This window comes from Mesitornis unicolor, unplaced genomic scaffold (assembly GCF_000695765.1).
Source record: "Mesitornis unicolor isolate BGI_N332 unplaced genomic scaffold, ASM69576v1 scaffold629, whole genome shotgun sequence".
NCBI classification, from domain to species: Eukaryota; Metazoa; Chordata; class Aves; order Mesitornithiformes; family Mesitornithidae; genus Mesitornis; species Mesitornis unicolor.
Window position 1 is genome coordinate 47,871 of NW_010209004.1, and position 26,185 is coordinate 74,055.

At 51.2% G+C, this 26,185-nt stretch overlaps 1 protein-coding gene across 1 annotated transcript in view; it reads left to right on the forward strand.

Moving 5' to 3' along the window:
• KSR2 (kinase suppressor of ras 2) overlaps nucleotides 1–25,656 on the forward strand; it is a gene marked incomplete at its 5' end in the record, with an annotated part of 67,731 nt that extends 42,075 nt beyond the window's left edge. The window contains 6 exons of the mRNA XM_010192705.1: nucleotides 210–577; nucleotides 13,289–13,385; nucleotides 17,680–17,813; nucleotides 22,344–22,475; nucleotides 25,045–25,174; nucleotides 25,519–25,656. Coding sequence (XP_010191007.1) covers nucleotides 210–577; nucleotides 13,289–13,385; nucleotides 17,680–17,813; nucleotides 22,344–22,475; nucleotides 25,045–25,174; nucleotides 25,519–25,656 — 999 coding nt within the window. The remainder of the gene's footprint in view (nucleotides 1–209; nucleotides 578–13,288; nucleotides 13,386–17,679; nucleotides 17,814–22,343; nucleotides 22,476–25,044; nucleotides 25,175–25,518) is intronic.
• Between the last annotated feature and the right edge of the window lie 529 nt (nucleotides 25,657–26,185).

Here is a 26,185-nt window from a genome sequence, read left to right on the forward strand (position 1 = left end):
ATTAAATGCTCCACTGTGTCACACTCTTATATTGAACCCTGGGGTGGGTAAATGTACAAAAAAATTGGTTGCCTTTGGAAGGTACCTGCCCGGTTTATCTGAGTCTGAGGCAGCAGTAGGTGGGTTGCTGGGGTTTTGTCCATGTTATGTCCCTTGGCCATGCTTTTTTCCCCCTGTTTTATTGCGCTCACCTTCCTTTGTCCCCACAGAACGAGGAGGGTAATGAGGAGGCACAGGAGTCCGAGGACGACTTTGAAGAAATGAACCTCTCGCTCCTGTCCGCGCGCAACTTCCCCCGCAAGGCCAGCCAGACCAGCATCTTCCTGCAGGAGTGGGACATCCCCTTTGAGCAGCTGGAGATCGGTGAGCTCATCGGCAAGGGCCGCTTCGGGCAGGTCTTTCACGGCCGCTGGCACGGGGAGGTGGCCATCCGCCTCATCGACATCGAGCGGGACAATGAGGACCAGCTGAAGGCCTTCAAGAGGGAGGTGATGGCGTACCGGCAGACCCGGCACGAGAACGTGGTGCTCTTCATGGGAGCCTGCATGAGCCCGCCCCACCTCGCCATCATCACCAGGTAAGCCACGACATCTTGTGCTTCTTTCTTGATAAGTTTTTATTTCCAAAACATCTTCCTGCAGTTAGATGTCACCAGGAGGTGAGGCTGACCATGCCTAGCAAAGGGATGTTCTCCATCTGCTGTGATTTATGCTGTACAGCAGATAACAAACCCATCCAAGTGCGTCCAGGCAGATTCATCTCCTGTAGAAGTGGAGCTTGAGACTGGAATGGTTTGTTTTAACCAGGGACAGGAATGGTTTGCTTTAACCAGGAGAGATGTAGTGCAGTTGTGATCTCTGGGATCAACAGCTTCTGTTCTGAGTGGGTCCCTGGATGGCTGATGGGGTCTGGACCCTGCTTGAGTGCCGCCACAGCATGGAAAAGCCTCTCATTGCATAAAGTGGCTGGCCACACACCAACACCAGGTTTCATGAATAACATGGTGCTGTGAGAACGGCTCAGTGGGGTGCATGTGTTGTGTCCAATGGTCTGTGCATGTGTTGGGTCCATGGGGTCTTCTGGCTCTGAGGAGGTGGGAGACCTTGCAAGATAAGTCATGGTCTCCTGGACCATTTCTGCCCTTTCCCACAGCTGTTGTCTCTGTTTACACCCAAAACTAGGTATGGGATTAATAGGAGTGAGTTTGGGATGGGGCCACGGGAGGGAGATTGGGGTTCTTGGAGCTGATTAGGGAGCAAGTTTGGATGTGGGGTCTGCTAAACCAGCTCAAACACCTCCAGAGCTGCCTCAGCCTCCAGGAATTGCCATGTACCCGCCGTCACCCGTGTGGTAAACGTGGCACTGAGCATCTCTGTGTCTTTGCATGGGTGGACAGTCACAAAGTCCTTGCTGGCCTCGAGGCTGCTGTCGCTCCCAGAGTGGCTGTTGTCATGTGAAATACATTTATTTTTGAGTATTCAGTTATTTCCCTCACCTCCAGACTGTGTATTTAGCCATGGGGCTTGATGCGGTGCCACTTTGCATCCTGCTGCGTGTTACCTTCTCCCAGAGAAGTTTCTCCAAGGTGAGGTTGAATTTTCAGCCTTCTGGCTGCGTTTCAAAAAGCTGGCGCTGAAATGGCAACGCCTCTGACAGCCGTTACCGATGAAATATTGCATCATCCCTCCCCACCGTCCCCTTGAACGCGGCACCTCCCGGCCCCCTGCTCCCAGCTGTGGATGCTGGGGTGGGGGCTCTGCTCTGCTTCCCCTTTTTATCAACAGCAAGGGATTTCAACCCAAATTTGTGGCTCCTCGTGCCATCGCTTGCTCCCTGCTCCGGTGGGTTCATGGGTTGTGTTTGGCTTGGGGGTTGCATCCTCCAGAGACAAAGTGACCCCAAACAGGGGCTGGGGACTGAAAAACATTTGCTTTTTCTTTTGGACCAAAAAATAGTCATCTGAGAAGATTCAGCAGAATTTCAGATCTCCATCTATTAGCCAGCTTCAGGCCAAAAGCTTTTTGAAAAGTGGGCAATCAGGCATTGATCAATGCGTCAGAAACCCCATGCATGTGTTACACCGCATTGCCGCCTCTACCCAGAGGAAAACACAGCTTCTCTGTCTCACTCCGCTCTGCCATCACTTTCCAACCCCTCTTTGCTCGGCTATTCAATAGCAAAGCCTGGGCAATATATTATTTTTTTTTTAGCTACAAAGTGTTTTCTATTCTAATGCCTCTTTATATAAAAACGTAAAGGTGCCATTTTTGACAGTTTGACAACATAAATATGTGCGCTGCGGTAGCTTGATGCATTAATATGAGGTCTGTGAAGTGCGTGGCTCGGCTTGCTTTTCTTCCCAGCTGCGCTTGGTCCCTTTTTTTAAGGTCAAAGTACAGCTTTATTGGGTTGCCCTAAATCTCACCTGTGCTGGAGACATCTCCAAGCGCTGCCTGCTCTTTGCCTGCACCCACCAACCTGCTTTTATCTGTATTCTTCGAAGGCTGCATCAACGTCATGACAGCTTTTCCAATTGCACCTGGAAACTTGTTTGGTTTTCTCCTGTTGGGATTTCATGGGGTTGTGTCTGGTGCTGGTGGTGGGTTGGGCACCAGGGTGCAGGAAAAGTGAGGGGGATGCTGGGAGGGATTTCAGAGCTCAGCCTCAGGGAAATTTTGGGAAGCCCAGGACTGCGTGAGTGCCCATCCCTCAGCCCAGAATTCATTTCCAGACTCAGTTTATTCCCCCTTGAGGCTTCTGTTCTGCTGGTGCTACCCTAGGAGATCCCTTGGAGGCTCTCAGGGGAAAGCATCCCTTTCATCCCCACAGGGATGCTCCCTTGTGCCTGCAGTCCTTGTCTGGTCTCTCCTTGGTTGAACATTTTTGGGAGCTTCTTGGGACATCTCTGATCATCTGCTGCAGGAAAAAAAACTCTTGCCACCATGTGGAGGTCTCCATCCCATGTGTGTTTCCTTATCTGACCCTGCTTCATGGGACACGGAGGCCTTTGCTAAGGGATATGACAGCCCTGGGGACTCTTCTGGCAGCTGCTGCTTGGGTGTTGTGGGGAATGAGTCTGGGAAGAGGACAGTGAGGTGTGAGCTGGACTGGGAATGGTTGAGGATAATGGGAATGGTCTAGGATACTGGAAATGGTGCAGAGTGTGGCACTGGGGAGAGCAAGGCTGGTGACCCTGCACAGGGCAAAGCATTGCTCTTCAGACAGGATTTTTCTGAAGGGATTCCAGTTCTCCCCATGGGCTTATGGGAATAACTTTAAACCAGACTTGGGGAAAACCAGTCCCAGATGTCTCATAGAGCTAATGACAGATACAAGTCCACAGTGTCCGAATATCCCTGTCCACTCCTCCCCACGCGCATCCCTGGCTGACCGTATGCAGAAAGGCTCGTTTTCTTCTGGGTGCCCAGACGTGGTCGCTCGAGGACGGTTTTTTCCAACAAGAAAAAAAGAGCAATTTCTTGTAGCTGTTAAAGAAATCTCTGTTTTCCTGCCGGCAAACTGGAAGCAGCTGCCTGTCCCTGGAAGGGGCTTCACCGCGCCGTGCCGCCCGGCGCTGCCGCAGCAGGGTTATTTATAGGCGGGTTTATTTTTACTTTTTCACGTCCGTACGTTTTCCTTCCTGCTCGTTTGTGATATTCAAGGATCGTCTCATTAGCAGAAAGAAATCTCCCCTTCCAAACACCACAGCCTGCAGGCAAAAGCTGAGAGAGGAAACTGAGGCAGCAGCTTGCTGATGGTGTGATGCTTTGGGTTAACGCTCTGGCTTTCTCTGCTTTAACCATTGGTCTGGCCAGATGACTGCGATCAGCACTGCTTGGTATCTTCATGAACAACATAGATGGTAGGATCCAGTGCACCCTCAGCACGTTTCTAAGTGGCACCAAGCTGAGTGGTGCGGTTGAGATGCCCGAGGGACGGGATGCCATCCAGAGGGAGCTGGACAAGCTGGAGAAGTGGGCCTGTCTGAACATCATGAGGTTAAACAAGGCCAAGTGCAAGGTCCTACACCTGGGTAGGACAACCCCTGGTATCATTATAGGCTGGAGAAGAGAAGGCTCTGGGGAGGCCTTCCAGTACCTGAAGGGGCTACAGAAAAGATGAGGAGGGACTTTTTAGCAGGGTCTGTTGCAATAGGGCAAGGGATGATCGTTTTAAACTAAAAGAGAGGGCATTCAGACTAGATTTAAGTGAGAAATTTTTTACCTTGAAGATGGCGAAACACTGGCACAGGTTGCCCAGAGAGGTGGCAAATGCCCCATCCATGGAAACGTTCAAGGTCAGGTTGGACGGGGCTCTGAGCGACCTGAACTGGTTGAAGATGCGCCTGCTTCTGGCAGTGGGATTGGACTTGGTGACCTCTAAAGGTCCTTTCCCACCCAAACCATGATGTGGTTCTTGAGTTGACTCTCATAATGTGACCGTCTGGGTTAGAAAGGAAGAAGAAATTCAGCGTATTTGGCAGAGGGAGGTTGTGACTCCAAAGAGCGCTTCCATCAGAGCCGCTAATAGATTCTCTCTTGGGTAATGAGCGGTGGGGACAGTTAACATTCATCTTAATTAGTCGTCAGCGAGAGCGAATGGGAGCCTCAGTGCTTTGAGTGCTGCATAATGGATAGCACTAAACGGCATCAAAGTCCTCGGCCCAGTGGAAATGAAAGGGCTGAAAAATGCCGTGTTTGCTGCATGCAGGCAAATGAGAGGTTGTTTTTGCTGGTGTTGAAGGCTCTCGAAGGCTTCTTGAGACTCCTGGTCCCAGCCCCCATTGGTAGCAATGTGAGGAGGGGAGGTAAAGCCTCAGCCCCCCAGGAGGTCCTGCAAAGGACAACGTCTTCACAGTTTTCTAATGCTATTTAAACAGCCCGAGCCACCCACGAAGGTAATGGATTGCAGAAACAACCAGGTTTTGGGATTCTGGGTGTTCTTGCTGGGAAAAAAAAAAAAAGGAAGATTTTAATGCTTATTGATCCAAGGTTCCTGGGTCTCATCGAGTCTGTAGTGAGTGAGGGGATCAGCACACTGGGTGCAGCTTTCAGAGGGGGCTCCAATGTTGTTTGCAAGCAAGGTTCACAAGGCTGATAGGCAGGAGAGAGGAGGTTTGGGATGGAGCTTGCCCCTGCTTTGAGCTCTCGCTGGCTTGTGTGGGGGATTTGGCGCAGCTTTTCTAAGAAGATTACTTGATTTTTAGTTAAAAGCTCAAATGTGGCACTAGGAACCTGTGCGAAGACCCTGGAGTTTGTCCCTGATTTATGTCCCTGCTGTGATGCGTTCAGAAGACCAAGGGGAACATTAGGAGAAGAACGTTAGAAATTAAGCTTGACCATGGCAGGGCTATATAAAGAGAATTAATTTGTCGAAGGTGCCTTTCAGCAGAAGAATGTGGAGTATTTCTGCAGGAGAGGAAGCGTCTCCCAAACCCTTCCCTGGAGCTGGTGGTTAGTGGTGGGGAGCTGAGTGTCAGGGGTGGACATAAACCCAGGCTCTTTTCTGATCCCAAAAATGAGAATAAAGTTTGCTCTTTCTTCCTCCATGGCAAAGCAAACTGGCTTTAACAACAGGGAACACATTACCTGCCACAAATTAATGGGGAAGGTGTGAGTGTGCGGGAGAATATCAGAGATACTGCGGCTGTGCCTTACAGGATAACTTCTTTTCACTGTGTGGGCTAAATATTGGTTTATTTTGATTTTATAATTTATTTCTATGCTGACTTTTGGCAATGTTGATGTGTGGCTCCACATAGTGCATCCTTTGCCCTCCACAGACCCTGTTCCCTGTGTGCACGAGGGACCTCTGGACAAAGCTCAGCTTTAAACGCTCAGCTCTTCACTCCGCATGCCAAACCTCCTGACATTTACAGGGGCCTGGCTCAGCTGCCAAGGATTTGGGCTTGTAAACCTTAATGCTCAGGGAGGTGGGGGCCAAGCGGGTATTTAATGTGATTTGAAGGATTGAGAGTGAATGGGGAAGGTTGTAAACCCTCACACTTGAGACAAAACAGCTTGGGGCTGCTTGGTTTTGCCCTGTGGGTGCTCCGAGAGGCCAGGGTGGTCTGGGCGAGCCCATGTGTGCTGCTCGCAGCCAGCCCATTGTTTGCTGCAGGGAGCAATGTTGACTGTTTAGACTTTAATGAACAACAATTGGCTTTTTCTCCTCACTGTAACCCAACAATCTCAAAATACATCCATCAGCCTTCTTTCTTTCCCTGGAAAGTTAACTAGGAGCTGTAAATCCTGCTCAACAGGAAGGAAACCGAGGCACAGAGCTGCCACGTTATTTTCCTTCATGCAGGGCTGGAGCCATGCATCCCAGAGCTGGGTGTTTGCCGAGATGCCTTTGAGGTCCCTTCTCTCTTCACTCATGGGCGTATTTTGGGTGCAGAAGCACGTTCAAGCCCTGCTTTGGGAGCCAAAGCATCCCCTCCTGCCTGCCTCTTGGTTGTTTTCCCTCCCCTTGCTTTCTGCTGCCTTTCCCCTCGCCTCGCAGTTCAAGTAATGGAGCTCGTAGATCATATAATAAATAGGTATTGACTTGGTGCCACGGGCTGGATCAGAATTGATTGACCCGTGGGAATACACTCCTTCGCAATCGATAAGAGGCCATCAGGCTGGATAAATCTTGATAACGACTGACAACGGGAAAGTCAATACGTGTATTAATATATACGTTAAGCGAGTATATATCTTCCGCCTGGAGACAGCGTCGCTCTTGGCAGCTTGTGGAGAGGGGTGGGTTGGGGAGGATACCAAAATATCCCGAGCAAAGAGGGTGGCGGGGGTGAGGGGAAAGGCTCCTCTGCGAGTGTGTTTAGTGTCAAAATAACTTCAGCGCTGGCTGAGCTTCTCTTCACCCACTGCAGCATCAAATCCCTGCCAGCAGCTGTTTGTTAGCACCCCCTTAATGTGCTCCTCCGGTGGGGCAGAGTTCTCCTTTGTATTTTGAAAGTGTCTCAAAGTGCCATAATATTTCTATTTTGGCCATGACTTCTTGGGGAGGGTACTTAACGCCACGGGACTCAGTGCTGAAGTACTTTGCTGGAGAGGAAGGGATTGAAGTGAGTGTTTAAGGGAAAGCCTGTGATTAAGCGCCCTGCTGAGATGGTCCCACCAAGGTTTTCTGCTTGTGCCAGCTCTTCCCTTCACTACCGAGTGACATCTCAGCGCGATTCCTTATTTTTTCTGAGCATCCTCAATGCTGGGATCCTCTTTGGAGCTGGGGCATTTCGTGGGGGACCCACGTGCTGACATCCTCCTGCCTCGCCAGAGAGGAGCCTGCCCAGGGAAACAGATCCCTCCTGTGACAGCATTATTAATTTTTTATTAATAATAATTATTATTACTCTTCCAAAGTGGAGTTGGGTTTCAGTGAAGCATCCGTCTTGATCAAAAGACTTTCTTCTTGCCTCTCTTCAGAAGAAGGGTGTTTTTTTAACGTTTCTTTTCCTTCCAGAAGTTCAAAATAGCAGGAGGGTCAGGGCACAGGGAATATATTTTGCTCCTTCAAAGGCAAGGAGGGGTCAAAGCACCTTTGCACATCCCCGTGCACCCAGTCAGCTCTCTCGGAGCCGATTATGAACGCAGACTTTCAAAAGGCAGCAAGTGGCACCTGAAGCATTGAGTATTTTCGGATGACTTGTTTGCAACCAGGGCTTTAGATAAGCCGCTGGAGCTGCTTTGCATTCACCTGTCTCTTAGCTCTTTTCCTCGCAGCTGTAGAATCACTCTCTGACGCTATCTCCTTGAAATAAAAATGCATGGAGTTTGCTTTTTTCTAAATAACTTGGGTTTTGCCAAAGCTGTGATGGAGTTGGAGCTACTTTTCGGGGAGGCTGATCCCCCTTCTCCTCCTCCTCTTTCAGCCCTTGCAGTTGGGCTCCGCTGGCCGCAGTTATCTCGCACGCCAGCTGCTGGGAGGAAAATTTTGCTGCCTAAGTAATATCCATCAAAGGACGGCAGTTCCATCAGGCAGAGATAGTGAGCGCGGGACAAGGGAGCATCGTCTCGTTGGGGCTTTTCGATTTCCCTGCACTGATTTGGCTCTGCAGAGGCTGCGAGGTCCAGGCTGGGGGTCTGAGTTTTGCTGTGGCTGAAAACGTTGCTAGGGGCAGGTCATGAATTCCCTGTCTCCCCAGTGGGGCTGCTTTGGGACACCTGGGTAAGGGTTCAATTTGGAGGTGGAGTTTGATGGAAAAAGTACTGGGATTGCCCTGGCAGGACCAGACTCCCATGGATGCTGATGCTCGGCATCAGGTCTGCAGGCTACTGGTCCAGCGTTTCACGGCCCTAAGCTTTCGGCTGCTGCTTTCCTCCCCGGTCATGTGAACTCCAGTCATGGTTCAGTGAGGATGGATGGTGCTTCTGGGTGCATGGGGAGGGAAGAAACCACACGTTGCTGTTGTTGAGAGCAATGGGAATGAGGGGAAGGCAGCTTCCTGCTTGCAGTGGGCACAGGAGGGAAATGAAATAAAAGTTGTAGTCCTGGGGCTGAAATGTTTCCATGCAAAGACCCAGAGTGCTGGGTGTGTGTGGCTCAGAGGAGAGCTGCTTTGCTTCCCCTGGAGGTGTTGGTGGTTGTGAATCCCAGTGAAACCAGTCCTGAGCACATCTTGCAGAGCTTTTTCATCCCTGCTGCCCCCAATCTTTTCATTTTGGAAAAAAAAATTATTTAAAAAATATATATATATGTAGGTGTGGGGTTTGACACATACCAGCTTCCTCCTTAGACTGAGACCCAACAAACTCATTGCATCTCATGTCAGTGTGACCCTGGTTGTCCCGACTGGGTGTCCCCATTGTCCCTGGGGTGCTGTTTGGCTGCAGAGGACTTGGGGAGCTTGAGCTGGGTGATGATGATGATGCTGATGCTCTGTTTCTCTCACGCCAGTGTAGCAGGGACAGTGTGCATCGAGAGTGCAATATTTCTTACTGATTTTGAGGAAAACAAAGCTGAGGGATAAAAATTAACCCAAGTCTCTCCCTTTGCTGCTCTTTCAGCCTTGTTTAATTTTCCATTTTGTGAAACACATTTGTGGCTGTGTAGTTTCAAAAGCACAATTGCCAGATGTCGGCAAAGGAGAAAAACAAGGGAGTCTATATGGCTGCAGCTTGAAAACTTCCCAAATAACTCAGGCACGTGCAGGCTTGTGCTGTAGTCGTTCTCCCCTCCCTGCTGCGGCCCGTCCTGGGCAAATGAAATCAAGTAAGTCCCAGCTCAGCGGCTCTGGTTGCCGTGGTTGTATCTTTCTTAATATTCCCCGAAGATTTCTTCTTTTCTGTGAAATACTAAAAATTGGTAAACTGGTAGGGAATGGGGAAGCATCTGAGCAGCCCCTCCTCTGCTCCGTTTTTCCTCGAGCACAGATGTAACCTGCTAGCAGAGGTATTTTTATATTAAAGTACTTATTATTAATTCCCACTCTCGCCTTCTGTGTCTCCCCTGGGTGTATAGTGCTGGCTATCACCATGGTATCTGAGCTGGTTCCCCATAAATCAATATACTAGCAAGTAATAAGCTTCCTGGGGTCTGGCGTTTATCACTTTGGGGTGCTCAAATGATCCTATTTAATTTAATGGGCATTTATGTGGATGGTTGGGCAGAGGGAAGAAAAGCACAAAACACCGGTGAGTAACAGCACGGTGATGTGCGCACAACCACCATGCCATCAGCCCTGGATTTACTCCTGCTCCTGAGCAGGAGCCAGGCTGAGGTTTTCAACCCTGGAGAGGTGATGGCCATTAATATTGCAGGGTGGGGGGAAAAAACTCCAGTGATGGGGGTGGAGGGATGGATGAGGCTGTCTTCACATCAAATGGCAAAAATATCAAGAGGTGCAGTGCTCCAGCTCTTCCTCACTCATCTCTCCCAAATTGTTCCTCTGCAAGTCGCTTTGGCTTTGCTCCCGTTGCTGATGTCTTCAGCCCACGCTGGTGTAATGCAGAGTGTTTATAAAGCAATTTGGGATTTGGCTTGCTTGGCTGAACACTTCAGAAACTCATTTTGAAGAGAGTCTCGCATCTGCAGCGGGATGGGGCTGGGACAGTCCTGGTGCTGGGGAAGGCTGCGAGCCGAGGTTGCACTGGTGGTTGAGGGGGCCTCCTGGCTCCTGGGGACCCCGGGAAGGACCTTTGTGTTTCCCAAACCTGCCTGGCCGGGCTGTGACTGCTGCCCCTCGGCTCTGGATGGGGTTTGGTCTCCACACACGTCACCAACCTGCCTGCTCTGCTGACATGGGATGGGGAGGTTTAGGAGGAGAAGACAAGTATCTATTTGTGAATAAGCTGGGATCCATCTGAAGACGCAAATCATGTGCCTTTGTTTCTGGTGTCAAGCGCAGGCGGTCTCCGGCCCTGCGATCCACAGCATCGCTCGCTCGCAGCCGGCTGGGTACCTCAATGCCGTGGCTCAGCGTCGACCTCTTGAAGTGGAAAGGCGGGAGATGATGTGCGTGCCCTGGGAGCCGCGCTTTGTGCCTGCCGCTCCTGCCCGAATGGGGAGCGATTGATGGCAGGCGAGGAACGAGAAGAAGCGAAATTGTTGAGCTCTGCCGTGAAAAGGTTCTGCAGGTGGTGGCTGAATGGGCTCAGGTGCTGCATAATAGGTATCAACTGGGCTTTATCTCTGCATTGGCAGCTCCTTATCCAGCAAGAAAACTCTAACAAATACCGGTGCAGTGGTTGCTAGTTGAATTAATTCAGAAGACTTACTCATCGAAGGGAGGAAAGAGGCACCTGGGCTGCCTCGATGACTCTACCAAGGTCTGAGGAGCAGTGGTGACACATCCCGTGCCTGCAGTGCTCCACCGTGTGCTGGTACCACCACCATGGGGATGATACCACCACCCCGGCGGTCTCCTTGTGCCGGGTCTCGCGTCAGGTGCATCCACTGCCTCCTTTCACGTGGTCCCTCTGTAGGATGGTCAGACACTGGACAGGGGCGGCGTAGGGAGGTGGTAGAGTCACCATCCTTGGAGGGGTCCAAGAAGCATGTGGATGTGGCACTTCAGGACATGGCTGTGGCCATGGTGGTGTTGGGTTGATGATCTTAGAGGTCTCTTCCAACCTTAATGATTCTGTGATTCTGTAAACGAAGTGGAGACATCTGAGTGGTGGCATCTCACCAGGATGGGGCTGTGGGCTCCGCTCCTGGGGTTATCTCTCCAGTTCAGATAGGCAGAAATTGGAGGATTTTTCTCCAAACGACCCTTTTCCAGGAAAACAGCTGATCTTAACTCACTTCAGGGCTAGAATCAAACCCTCTTCCAGTGCTGATCTGTTCATTGCACTTGCAGTGTCGATTCCTGGCTAACGCAGACTTCAAGCAACTTTCTGTAATGGCTTTCTCCAGGGGAAAAGTGAGCATTTGCTGGGGCAAAGGGAGGGCTAGAGGCATGCCTTGGTGCGCAGGCAGGCCATGGGAGGTGGCAGAAAGCATTGTTGCATTGCAGAGCTTAAAGCATTACAGGATTATTTAGCAAATTAGTGCAAAAAACTTCATACTGAAAAGGCAGTGGAAACAGAATTTATGTCAGTGATTTTTCTGCACCCTTTAATTCCGGTTGCAGAAACCCAAGAGTTTTCTTTCTCACTTATTTCCAAGTAGGAGCTCGAGTGCTTGGATCCTAATCTTCACATGAATTTGTATTTTCTGCAGCCAAACTCTTGCTGAAGATAGGAAGCAGCTGATTTGTTTAGAGGAAAATTGTGTTTGTGGTTGTGGGTGCCTCCAGTTTCCCATCTACTGGTGTGCTCAGGGACACCTGGGGAAGGAAAGGCATTACTGAGGAAGCAGCTCGGTATGAAGATGCCCTAAATTCCCTGCCACGGCTCGCTTGTGTCCAGCAAGACTATTTCCAACACGACCTGAGACAAAGTGCTCAGAAGGGTGCTGTTGTCTTCCCAAAACTCGTAAGATATGGGACCAGTCCCATTCCTGCTTCACTGCTTGACCTGAAAATTGTATCCCATGGAGGGACATGGAGGTTCTGGCCTAGGAGCAGGAAGGTCCTTTGTATCTGTGAGCTTCTGAAGAAGCGAGCAAGGTTTAATCCCAGCGAGCACTATCCTAATCCCAATCTGTTTAATCCCCCAAAGAGCTGTGGAGAGCTTGGCTTCTCGGACTTTCTGGAGGTGAGCCTCCAACATCTTTGCTCTCAGGGCCTAATCGCTCGTGGGGACCTTATTTACACCCAGGTGATGGAAGCCACTGTGCTCAGCATCCCTACCTTTGGCGAGCCTCTTCTTCCTCATCCATGCTAAGGGTCCAAGCCATCCCCTCTCCCCATCTGAGGGCAGCTCGGTGTGATGCTCCTCAGCCCTTGTATCAAGGCACGACTCGGGCTGGTTATTTCTACCCAAAAAGGACCAAATCCATCCTGGTCTGTGCTGGCACCCCTGGGGCTGGAGAAGAGAGGTGAGGGGGAGAGCAGTGGAGCTGAGCAGGAGAGAGGAGAGGAATTAAACCCCGTAACATTTTATTTGTTAACTAGAACAGGATCAAATTAACGTCTGTGGTCGCTGAAGCCTCTTTAACGAGATGTGTGTCGGGTGCTTTATTTCCCGGGTGCAGGTATCCAGTCTCATCTTTCTAAAGTTGCCTATAATGAGCGTGGGTGGATATAGAAAAGCAAAAAAGCCCTTTTTTGTGGGCGGGAGTCGAGGCAGCATCCACCCACGTACTCCATTATGATATTCAAATGTCAATATATTTTTAATTGGTTTATATCCCCCCCTCTCCCCCTCCAGCTGCCTTTGGTAATTAAGGCTCTGTAAATAGATTTTACTGTAATTGGTACGAGAAGGAAAATTGGAGGACATTGTACAGTGCATTGGGTTGTGGGGCTTTTTCCCCCCCTCCCTGTCTTTCCTCTTTTGACTCACATTACATCTGTGGGTATTGTATGCGGCGGGGGAAGAGGCGGGGAGCCGCGGCCAGTTTTGCACAAAAAGTCTGCAGCGAGAGGACCAGGTGCTTTGCGGGTGGCTGGGAGACAGGGAAAGCCGGGAACCAGCCCGGGTCACCCCTTATGGGGTTTGGCACCGTGGCGGTGGCACCAGCACGCACCAGGGAGCAGCGTGAGCCCCCTCCCAGTGCCAAACTGGGGAGAGCCCCCAGTTTTCATGCTGAATCTTCAGTCTGCCTTGAGACATAGCCAAAGCTCTTGTGGTTATTTATAGTTGCCTGTCACAGCCGCTGCCTTGATAATTTGGGGATGTTTCTTGGTGGGGGTTTATAAACTGTGTTTTTATCTTCTCTTTTTTTCCTGTTCTTTCAGCCTGTGCAAAGGACGGACTCTCTACTCGGTGGTAAGAGATGCCAAAATCGTCCTGGATGTCAACAAGACGAGGCAGATAGCTCAAGAAATCGTGAAGGTACGGCATGATGTGGGGGCAGCTTGACACCGATGAGGGTCTGGATCCAGCCTGGAGCCCAGGGAGGGGGACTAAAGAAGCCAAGGAGGCTGGGCAGGATAGCACCCCTTGGCTTTAAAATCCAGGTCTCCCAGACCTCCCTCACCCAGTCTGAGATGACTGAGGTGGCACCAAGGCTTCCCATGGGCTGCCCATGTAGCCGAGGGCTCATCCTGGCCACGGCTTCTTGAAAGTGCCTATGTTTGTCCAGCGCTGCTGCTGCTGCAAGTTGCTGCTTGGATATTCCTCTCCTCTTGGAAAAAAACAAACAAAACCAAAAAGCCCCGATAATTTGTGGTTGGTCTGAGGTTTCCACATCTCTGTAGCCAGAGCATCCCAAAGCCACGGTGCCCAGAGGAGTCAGCATTGTGGTGCTTATGGCAGGGGGTCATGCATGCCACAAGGCAGAGCACATGTACATTTTTCAGAGCTAAAAAAGCTTTTCCTTTCACGGCAAAGACGACTCAAAGTGCATCTTCGATGCTTCAGACTTGACTGTATAAATAGTCACTGGGGAGGATCCTCATGTGGCAGGGTCAAGTGGCCGGGAAGTTCAGAGCGTCCCATCGAGTGTCTGCAGTGGCTTGTTTTCCCAAGAGGTGTCGAGCTGTCTGCCAAAATTGTGTTTTACTGTGATTCCAAACATATTTAACACTAAAAGGTACCAAAAGTATTTGACATATGTCCTACCCCAGCAGCTATGATGCTGCCCTGCTCAAGGTCGGGCAGCACCCCGAGCAAGGTCAGATCATCTGGGGCTGAGCTCACAGTTATCATACTTCTATGGGAACAAAAAAAAGAAATAAGTAAGTTTTTCTGGCAGATCTTAAACCCCTTTAAATATTCAAATCCATGTTAGAAACCAGAATATATTCTGCAATAAATCCTGAATGATGCCATTCTCCTGCCTGTGCTTATGCTGTTTCTTATTACATTGCCTATTTTGCATTTATTTACACCCAAATTTAGCAAAGTGTGTGCTGTTTTTAAAGTAAATTCCTTAAATTCCCCTGAAGGCTCCGGGCAGGAGCTGACAGTTGAGCATAGGCTTGGCCACTTTGCTGAGCCCCCTGCATCTCCCTGGGCATTGTAAGGTGCGTCTTGGAGCTGTGACATGGCTGAGCTGTGTGTTGGCGTGATGGAGAGAAGCCACAGGTGATTAATTTCTCCAGTGACCATCTCCAGCGTCCTGTCCTGAGGCATTGGGCAGGTCTGCCCACTCCAAGGGTGCTCCTGGGCCCATTGGGTGAGGCTTGTCAACCCCACGCGGGGCTGTTGTGCACCCTATGTTGGGTGGAGGCACCTTCTTGCAAGCTCTGGCTCTTGCAAGTTGGGGCGTCTGAGACAGCTGAGGGCCTCCCTGCTTCATTTTTGATCTGCATTTTCCACTCTTTAAAGATGGATTTTTCCCACCGAGCAAACATCTCGAACATCACACGGGTTTGCCTCGCATTTTCTCCCCTGACTACCACTGCTCTTGTGTGCAGGGTTCTCGCCTCCCAGATGTCCACAGCAGGAGGTATTGGCTTGGTTCAGCCCCTTTCTCTGTGTGAGCTTTGTTGCTTCTTGTTTTGGGGATTTTCATAGGACGAGGCTAAGAGGTTGCCATCTTCTGCAGCTTGCATGTGCATTAGGAACGAGTTGGAAACCTCAAACTCTTTGTAGTGTTGCGAGGCATCGCCAGCACTGGGGAAGCATCACTGGATCTGTGAGATCAAGGTATCACTATGAAAAGTGTTCAGCCCGTGAGAACTCACCTATGAGATTGCACCCATGAGATCTGCTGGAGCAAATCAGCGTGAACACACGTAGACCTGGTTGTCAGCATCCCTGCATCCTCTCCTCCTTGGGAGTACAGGGTTGGGTGCTGCTGCTGCAGAGCAGAGGGGCTTTGGGTCTGACGCAGGTCCCTGTAGGAATGAGTAGAGGTCCAAAGACAAAGCTGTGGAGCTTGGGTCCTGAGCCCAGGCTCTCTCTGTGCACCGATAGGTCTATCGCATACCTGATACAGCCATCCCGGTGCTGGTGTGCACCAGGAGGAGCAGTTCCTCTGCCTTCCCACTTCTCCATGTCAACCATCAGCAGACGTTAAGGAGATTTTGGTGGTCTTGGAGGTGGCTGGTGTGAAGAAGTGAAGGAAGACCCCAACATCTTGGTTTGGTTAGACTTGGGGCAGCATTGCCTGGAGGAGCTGGCGGCAGGGCCACGGCAGTTGTTTGACTTTATCCTTTGAGTCCCCGTATGCAGTGGGAGAGCCGTTAGGCTTATCGGATTAGCGGATGCGAGGGCTCTTGTTATGCTGTGATTCTCAAAAAGTTAATTTATTTGAGAAGCAAAGCCGGCAGAGGGAGCTGGCTTTTCGCGCACGCCGGGCAGCCAAGAAAATTAAGGTATTACCGGGCCAGGAGTGTTTTCTCACAGATCATCCCGAGGACGAAGGCGGCGGGGCTGGAATTTGCAGTGGGATCTGTGCAATACCCTGTGGGGTGAGGCTAGGGATTTGGGTTTGCCTGGAGAAATACCTTCCACAAAGGTTCCGCTTCGTTTGGCGATTGCATGGGAGATGCGTTCCTGTCTGCCATGTGAGCATGGCTGTAAAGTCCCTGTTCCCAGCTCTGGTCACCCCCAGGTGCTGCGAGGGGGCTGTGGAGCATCCCCGTGGCGCTGGGTCTCCCCCTGTCCTGGGGGTGCTCGGGGCCCTGCAGGAGGAACAGGCTCATGGCGTTGAAATGCTGGGTTTTTTTGCATTTTATGGCACTTTGTGAAAGTGACAGTGACATATTAAAGCAGATTTTTAAACCTCATCATTATTTAATGTGCTGGGACCCAGAGACCCCTAATTAATCCCAGTGCCTGGAATGGTCCCAGCATCCAGCTGCAGCTGTGGCATCTCGGAGCCAGTCGCAGCCTCGAATCCTTTCCTTCCTCCAGCAACCCTTAGCAGAGGCTCCTCAGGTTCTAACCACTGAGGGGTACAGTTAAACCCCCTTGACATGCTGGGTTGGGCTCTGCTGTCCTCACTTTGTCCCTGATTGCCTCAGCACTTCCCATTGACCCTGGAGCAGATGCCCACAGGTCTGTGCTGCTGGCACATCCTCGGTACCTCCAGGATTTCTTCCAACATCCTTGGAGTATTTGCATTTGAGGATCTGTGGGCTTTTCAGGTTGCTTTCCCAATTTTTCCTAGGTTGTTTCTGAATTTGTATTCAGAAATTCAGAAATTCAGCAGTTACAAACTTAAAAATACATTCTTGTTCCACTGCCTGTGTGGTTAATGACAATATGTGAAAAGATCAGACCTAGGATGGACCCCTGTGGAAACACAGTTAATAAATCCCCCCGTGTCAGTGATAGATAACTGATATTTGCTCTTAAGCAACAGTTTGCTGGCCCATTTGCCATTTATCCTTCAGTAGCTTCCTCTAGACCAAGTTTCCCCTTGTCTGCTTATGGGAATTAGAAGTGAGGCAGCATGGAAAGCCCTGCCGAAGGCAAATAAATGTCTTTCATCGCCCTCCCCATCCTGTTGAGCTGAACGTCCGCCACATGGAGCGGTTGGCAGTCTGCTCCATTTGCTGACACTAAACAAGCCCGGTGCAGGGGAATTTGGATTTCCCACCCATGGCCTTTTTTTTGCATCATTAGCAATAATTTTAATTAACCACCAAGTAGTTTTTCCTGGGGGAAAAGAATTAAGGCAGGACTCCTGCAAGGCGCTTGTTTCCAGACTAATGGTGCCGGTGTGCACGTAGGAAGCACTAATGGCTCCGCTGGGGTATGCGGTACTGGTGATGGAGAGCTTTGACTTATTACCCTTCTGCTCCCAGCCCCAATATGAAGAGCGAAGATGAAAACATCATCATCATCATCATCATAATTTCTCAGCAGAGGATTTCAGGAAAGTGACTTGCCGGTTTGGTTTGCCACTAATTTTTCTCACATAACCAATTAATCAGGAAGAGAAGTAGGCACTGTTGCAGCCGAGCTGCCCACATGACGATCCTATCACCCTCCATGAGCACCACCCGATGCCCGTCCCGGGCTGGGGACCCCCCTGGACATGTGCCCTTTCTGCAGGGACATTTGGGGATGTGCAGCCTTTGGTATCGTGGACGTGCCACCACAGCATAGGGATGCTCGCAACCAGACTCTCCCCCTCTTAGTAGTTGTGGGGCTACCCCTGCTCTGGCATGAATCCTGTCTGTTTGTGCTGCTTTTTCAAATTTGGGGTATTTTTCTCTCTCTTCCATCCTAGGGTATGGGCTACCTGCATGCCAAGGGGATCCTACACAAGGACCTCAAGTCAAAAAATGTTTTCTATGACAATGGGAAGGTGGTGATTACTGACTTCGGCCTCTTCAGCATCTCGGGAGTTCTCCAAGCAGGCAGGTAGGACACAATGGGGTGCGAATACTGGATGAGCTCCCCTTAGAGCTGGGAACGTGGGGAGGGAGCCCAAAAAGCTCCTCTGCAAGTACCTTTCTGAGTCTGCGTCCTTGGTAGACATGAGGACAAGGTTCCTCTGAGCGTCTTGGGGCTGCCCTGGGGATTTCATCCTATCAGCTCCCAGGGTTTTACTTTTGAGAAGGCTTGCTTTGGGTGAAGAGTGAGATGTGGAGCTCCTGCGGAAACCGCTCTGCCCCATGAGCGGTGCTGCCTTGAGATGCAGCTCCACACTCAATGCCAGCATTGGGTTTGCAGTGCAAAGCCCCAGAGGGATGGCATTTCTGCAGCAAGATGGGTCTGGGCTCAGTGCTGAACGGTGAAAACGACTTGCCCTGCTCCTTGGGTGCAGAAGTTGCAGCTTGGTTTGATTTGGTTTAATTTCTTTTTTAAACTTAGTGTTTAAAGACATAGTTGCTTTTGATCAGTAGGAAGGAGCTCGATGCTGCGTGCGAGTCTTTGGCAGTTTGGTTCAGAGAGGCAGGACCTGGCCTCAGACAGGGTCTCTTGGACCCAACCGCTTCCCACGGGATGCATAATTTCCATGGCCAAACCACCCTGCAGTGTCCAGGAGATGCTCCTCAGGCTCCATTTCACCAAGCTGGTTCGTTCCTTGTCCTCTCCCTAATGCCATTGTTATAATCCCCCAGCTGTCCCCTGGCCACTCCGCTGACCTTTCGGGTGCTGCAGGCATCTGGCCATGGTGTCTGCACTGAGCCAGGGCATTGAGCAAGACACAGAGAAAACGAGAGCCAAGCATGGGACATTTACAGCATTGTGATATTTTTTGGTCTCTTTGGGTTTGGAATCAAGCCCATTTGGTAAATGTTTTATTAAATGTGTTGAGTTTTTTTCCAGTGCTTTGGGAGGTTTTCCAGCTGTAGGCATGGCAGGGCAAAGAGTTTCAGCAGCTGTGGAAAGGAAGAGAAGCAAATCTGGAGGGGAAAGGAAACAGAAGAGGAAAAAAAAGAACAGAGATTATTTTTTCCTTTTTTGTTAAAACTGAAAAAAAAGCGTGTTGTTGACTTTCCCCAGTGGGAGGGGGCTTTTACACTAAACCCTTTGTGTTAGAAGCAGCACGGGCCAAGCGTGGCGTTATCGGCGCCGGCAGCTCGGACAGGTTTCCTCCCTGTAGGAGGGCGCAGTACCCACCTTCCTGTCCTTTTGGTCCCCATCGCCCCGTGCAATGGGGTTTGTCACTGGAGAGGTTGTTGTGGCCCATCATCACTTTATGGCGAAGAGGCTCAGGAGATAAAATGCACCTTGGAAATTATGGGTTTTTTTTTCTAGTTCCCGTGTGATGAGGTCAAAAGATTAGAGGAAAAGGCGACAACTGCCTCTCTCCATCCCACACCTCTTGCAGCGAGGCAGCAGCCAGCCTTTCCATTACACTTGTACAAATATCATCTGGCTTTAGAACAAACTTGGCCAAAAGCTTAGGAAGCCCAAGAAATCCAGCAATGCTGCTGCTCTCCCTGCAGCAGCAAAGTGGGTTTTGGCTCTGGTTTAGCAGCTGGGCAGGGATTTGGGACTTAGGTCCTGCCCGGGTAAGGTTGCAACTCATTCCAGCAGTGGTAGAAGGATTTGGGCAAAAATGGCCAAATTTTGCCCGAGACCTATGCTATGAAGGTCAGAGATGCTCTGGAGATAAAATGGGTGACGAGATGCTGGGGAAATGGGATATCCAATGGGGTGGACCAATGCATGGCCATCTCTGCTCAAGACTAGGATGCCACTTGGGTGGTAAAGACTAGGAGATTGCTCAGCAAAGGAAGGATGGTCAGAAATGCAAGGCAGGACAGAAATGAGCAGTGTTTTGCTAGAAAAATGAAGAAAAATGGGGAAACTTCTGCCCTGAGGAGCTTTCAGTGTGGCTGTTCTGGACCACTGGTGACACACACGTCTTCTGCTGGTGGAGAGCTGAGAGAAGGCTTTTGGGATCTGCACTCATCATTCACCATGAATTTTGAAGCAGCAAGTGTCTGCCGGTCTGGTTTTCCTTTTCAGGGTGGGTTTTTTTGCTGGTTCTGGTTTCTCTTAGATGAAGAACAGTAAAGCCCGGTTTTGGGTCCTCTGCGACTTGTGTGGACAAGCATGTGTGGAGAAGGGAGCAAATTTTGGCAAGGCAAGTTGAGGATGGTGATGTTGCTTTAGATGTGAATGAGAACTACAGACTGGCCTGTTTTCACTAGGGTTAAAAAAAAGGACTTAGTTTAAAAATCCTCCTCGTCCTCCTAGAGCAAGCTCACCTTCGGTTCACGAAAGCGTCCAGCACAAGGAGTTTGCAGTGTCCATTTGTGCCGTGACACGCTTGCACTGCTGGAAAACGGGATGGCTATTGTGGCTACAATACTTTCTGCAGAGACTTCATAATTTAGCGTCTTATTCTGGCAAAATCAGGTTTACTTCTCCTTTACTTAAACACTATTGGGCTTGGTAGGGCCGCTCTGTAATTAAGAGGAGCATGAGGTGTGTCTTGAGTAATCTGAAGAGCTCTTCTGCTCTTGCTTTTGCCTTGGGGCTGGCTTGGCCTTCGGTGGCTTTGAAAGAGGCTCGTCTGGTTGTGCCGCTTTCACTGGTGGAAGTGGCCGGGTCAGTTATGAAATCGGGTAAACTTTTGTCATGAAACCTCAAATTGCTGTGATTGACCCACGTTTGGGATTACGTTAAAGCTCAGCCCTCATTGCTGGAAGCTCGTAAACCTGCAGCTTGTGGGCTCGGGCATACATGAGCTTTGCAGAGGGACAGGGCTGGGCTTGCACAAGAGCTGTGGAGCCAAATCCAGTCCCCAGACCATCCCAAGGTGAGCCTGAACACCGCCCCCGGGGTGTCACCGCACGAGATGACGAGATGAGACGAGCAAAAATAAAAGCCCCAGTTGCAATCCTGGTCTTGCCAAGGGAGGCAGAGCAGATCTGAGTGCTGCCCGCTGCGTCCTGCTTCCTGCTGCCCGGGGACAGAGACTGAAGGCTCAGGGAAGGACGAGCGAGCTCCTCGGTGTCTTTTCTAATTGCCCTGGTGCTTAACGCTGCTTTGTAATTAAGAGCTACGCAGGGCTGGGGGATGGCGGTGGGAGGCGGCTGGGAAGCTGAAAGCCTCCCCCCTGTGCCAAAGTGCTCTCACCTCCAGCTCATGGGGCCAGAGGGTCTGTCCCTCGCCAGTGCCGCTGATTGCAGTGATGGCTCCAACACAGTGGGATGAAGAGGAGCCATTGAGTCCCCAGGGGACTGGGGGCGTGGAGGTTCATCAGCAATTCCGCCTTCCCTAGTGAGGAGGTTCCTCCTCCTCCAGGCGCTGCCAGACCCTGAGGGTGGTGCCTGGGGACTGGGGTGGCTTTGTGGCCGGGAGGATCTGGGCTGTGTCGTGTTGGGATTGGATGTGTTGAGTGCACGCAGCCATGGGGGGAAAGCCAGCCAAGAAGCTAGTGTTTGCGGTGGGAGCTGGGGGGTGAATGGAGATGCCCGTGCCTCAATGGTGTCCCCTGAGACCTGGGCTCTGGGATTTTGGCCCCAAGCTGAAGTTCAGGAGGACAGATAACCCCACAGCCATCCCTTACCACAGCACATCACCATCTTTGGGAGGGCATCAAAGCACAAACAGAGAGAAATTTCTTGACACAAGTCAGCGGACTCTTCCTTCTCTAGCCTGACATGACATAGGGCAGTTTTTGTTGCCTCCTGCGAAACTATGCTGCTGAATTTTGGCTTAGACACATTATCAAGCAGCTTAATGTGTTACCACCACTGGTAGCCCTTGCCCATTTCCCTGCCCGCGGACACTCTTTAAGCCAGTGGTTCATTCTAGGTGCCTGCTGGGGGATGTAAAGGATGACGAAGCAACCAATGTCAACCTCAACTGTTGGCCAAAGGAGCCTAATGTCTTTTTGCTGAGCAGGAGACCTTGAGGAGGTAGAGGAAATGACAGCTGAGGTTGGCTGAAGGGCCAATGATTATAACAAAGTCACGTTACTCCCATGGGTGATGGCCTGGGAGGCTTGGACACCAAGGTATTTGGGGACAAACACCTGAAAACACTGATTTTCAGGCCATTATTATAGGGGGATTTGGTAGAAGAGACCCATAGAGGTCAACCTTCTGCTCCCACCACAGGTATCCATGCTGGTGGGATTTACCCCAGGTAACGCTTTGCCCCCTGCTTTTTTAAGGTGTTTTGGTGTAATAGCCTCAGCGAGGGCCCTGACAGGCCCTGCATCCTGATCACCAGCCCAGCAGAGCTGAAGCTCCCCTCTCACCACCCTCCTGTGCCCAAATTGTGCCCTGCCACTGGGCAGGGACAGGCATGAAGCCACCGTGGTGGCATTTCTCAGAACAAGGTTAAAACCTGGGTTTGCAAGGATGCCGTGGGGAAAACCAGGCTTAAATGCTCTGGGGAGAGGGTGGAAGGGCTGGGGGACTGCTCGCCAGTGGAGATGTCCCCTTCCGTGGTACCCACAGCTTCGGCTCTGTGTTTCGGCAGGCGGGAGAACAAGCTGCGGATCCAGAATGGCTGGTTGTGCCACCTGGCCCCTGAGATCATCCGCCAGCTCTCACCGGACACCGAGGAGGACAAGCTGCCCTTCTCCAAGCACTCGGATGTCTTTGCACTGGGGTGAGTCCCCGCCGAGCGGGCGGGCTGCAGAGAACCAGTGTGGTTGTGGCAGGCGTGAGCAACTCCAAGCAGCTGGGAGGGGAGAGGGACGGTCTTTGCTTGCCACCACACTGAGGGGACACTGCCTGTGGGAATCCCCATCACTGGACTTGGAGTCCATTCATGTTTTGAGAAATTTTGAGTTAAACCCCTCCTAAATCCCCAAATCCTTCTGTTTTGGCTACAGACTGGAGTGGCTCAGGGGAACGGGATCTGGATTCTTGGGGGGATGCCAGCCTGGCGCAGTCTGTCCCCTGCATCCTCCTGGGGCAGGTACCAATGAGAAGACATCCTGGACATCAGGGGGGGATGCAGAGTGTTGGGGACACAGGTCTGGGAGCCCTCAAGCACCCCAGTTCTCCCCACCAGGTGGCTGCTAGAGGAAGGAGATGCTAAAAAGCCAAGAAAAGGAGAACTGATGAGTCCCCTTCATCGCTCTCACTGTTGATCTGGGAGTGAGCTCCCCTGACAGCAGGAGCCCACTCACGCCCCGATAAAACCTTTCTCGAGGCGGACATAAGGTAAAAACTTACGCCTGCCTCAAGAAAGGTTTTATCGGGTTTTTATTCAGCAGATTAATTTTCTTGTGGGCACCTTAAAGGCTGCAGGGATTAGGGCTGTTATTGGAGGCAATATTTCCATCAAAAGCGCAGTAATTAAAGCTGAAAGGGTTTAGGTTTTTTTCCCCGCCCCGAGGTATAACTTTAGCAGAAAAATAAAGTAGTAATTAAGGGATTGTATTGAACTGAGTGAGAGTCAGTTACTTAGGCTTAGTTTTTCCTTTTTTTATTGAGCATGAGCTCTGCCCTTATGTAAAGCATGAGTTTCCTTAAAAGATTAAAAGATTTTCCCACGTTTTTCCTCTTTCTTGTTTCTGCTGCCCTCCACTGAGCCCAGGAGGCTCAGGGATGATCTGGAGGGTTATTGCTATTGCCGCTTCCCTCTAGGGATTTGGGGATCAGTGACAACAAGAGGAAAAGATCTTTTAAAGAAGACAGAAATGTTAAATTAAGGCGAGTGTGAGGGTGGTGCGGAGCAGGGGGCTGAGGCTGGTGGCGTTTGCTTGCTGAAGCCTGAGAGATCGTGGCAGTAATTAATATTAATATTGGATGCACGGTCTTCTCGTGCAAAGGGAGACAGAGCAGACTGCTCTCTGTAGCACCATCCGTGCACCGGGAAATACAGCCCAGATATTTTGGATTTATCTGAAAGCAGGAAGGTGAAAAATTAAGCCCCAAAATCCCAGCCAGAAAGTTAAATTTAATTGCATTGGGTGCATTCAGGCACCTTCAAAATCCCTGCTCTTGCCTGAGCATCTTGTCCTGTGCTGCCAGGACCTGCACCTCTCCAACTCCCCTATTCCTCCAAAAAAAAAAATAATAAAAAAATCAGGGAGCCCCCCTGCATCTGAAAGTCATCATTTATGAACCCCTCCACCCAAATGCCATTTTCACCCCATTTCTCGCTGCTTTAACCATCTCTGACAGCATCCCTTGAAGGAAAAAGCAGCTCTGGAGAGTGGGACTTGGAAACGGGGGCCAGCGCTGCAGGAATCGGGGCTCATCCAGCCCCCAGGTGCCAGAAAAAGAGGATGCAAAACTCCGGTAGCGGGGGCGGAGGACCGCGGGGGCGACCATCGCTCAGCCGGAGATGCCCTTGTTTTGGGATATTCCCTTGGATTTGGGAGTCCTGATGGAAAGGAAGGCTTGGTTTAGCGATAAGAGCGGTGCAGTGGCAGATGGCCGGGGGTTCACGTGTGCCATCACCTGGGGAGGGCACCGGGAATGGTTCATGTCATGGCTTGGATGGTGTTTTGTGGCTTGGAGGGCTTTTTGCGGAGAAAAAAGGGAAAAGTCAGAGCAAAAGTGAATGCTCAGGTTCGTCCTTCCCTGGTGCTCGCTTTACCCTACACATCATCTGTTAAGCTGCTCCATGGGCAGCAAGGCAAAGAGCTATTGCAGCACGACAGGAGATTCCCACTTGATGGAAGAGGCTGGTGGCTCTGCCCATGCCTCTGCCCATGGTTCCCATCAGCCTCCATCCCCTTGTCCACCAGCCAGGTTCTCCACTGGTGTAAATCAAGAGCAACAGCTTGCTCTCGGTCAAGTTGACAGCCTCAGTTTCCCCATCTGGAAAATGGGAGAGATGATATCACGGAATCACAACGTGGTCGGGGTTGGAAGGAACCTCTGAGGATCATCCAGTCCAACCCCTCTGCTAGAGCAGTATCATCCATAGAAGATCACGCAGGAACACGTCCAGACGGGCCTGGATGTCTCCAGAGAGACTCTGGGCAGCCTGGTCCAGTGCTCTGCCACCTTCCCAGTAAAGAAGCTTTTCCTTATGTTTAAGTTGAACCTCAGTATCTCTGTAATGAGGGCTGAGCACCTCTGTTGTCATATTTGCATCTCTTGGAAGTGGATGATTTTGGAGCAGGGAGAGGTGGTGGATGCAGGTGCAATATCCAGATGCCCCCCCTTGGGATGCCTCCCAGCTCTTCCCTTCTCTAATCCTCGTTCTCTCCCAACAGCACGATCTGGTATGAGCTGCATGCACGGGAATGGCCCTTCAAGACGCAGCCAGCAGAGGCAATCATCTGGCAGGTGGGAAGAGGGATGAAGCCCAACCTCAGCCAGATCGGGATGGGCAAGGAGATCTCGGTAGGTGATGTGGGGCAGGCACTGGAGCCCCGTGCATGTGAGAATAGAGAGGGAATGTGCCCCACTGCAAGGGATCCCTCACTCCCTTCCCAGCCAGTGACGCTTTGTCCTGCTGCTGTGGCACAAGTATCTGCTCAGCTTGCACGTCCCCTCCACCCCAGCCCTTCATAAGGATGTGGTGATGGAGGTGGCATCCTCATGGGATGGACACATTCCCTCCACCCCAGCCCTTCTTAAGGATGCAGGGATGGAAATAGGGTCCTCATGGGGTGGACATTGGGCGTGGAGGTCGTGGTGGGAGAGGGACTGACTTTTCCTCATGTGCTCACCCTCTGTGGCTGCAGGACATCCTCCTCTTCTGCTGGGCCTATGAGCAAGAGGAGAGACCCACCTTCACCAAGCTCATGGACATGCTGGAGAAACTGCCAAAGCGCAACCGTCGCCTTTCCCACCCCGGGCACTTCTGGAAGTCGGCAGAGTAAGTCTCTGCCCCTGCCTGCTTTTCCCCGTGCTGACAGGCGGCTCTGCCTGCACTCCCTGAGACCCCACTGTCCCAACTGCACAGCTGGTGTTGGCAATGGTGAAGCATGGGGACAAGCTCTGGGTACATTCAATGCCACCTGGGTGGGTAGGAAGGGTGGTCCTGGAGTGCTGTGCCCATGCCAGCTGTCACCACGGTGCTGGCTGTCCTCCCTGGGGTGAAAATCCCTGAGAAAGGAGATGGAGATGGTCAGGTGGAGAAGCTTGACAATGTGCTCCACCAACACCAGGAGGAAGAAGCAGGGTAGGTCCAGGAGCAGGCTGGAGCCAGGACCTTGGGGACATTGCCTTTGGGGACATTGGCCAGGGCTCCAGTGCTTGCCCGTGCACCACACTCAGAGCAGTTTTCCCCCCTGGGAAGGTGTTTTTTCCTTCTTTTGCCCAGATTAAGATGTTGGGGGGTGAGTGGGATGACTTGCCCAGGGTCCCTCCTCAGACCTGCAGCCCATATCAGCTTCCCATGGTGGGAGA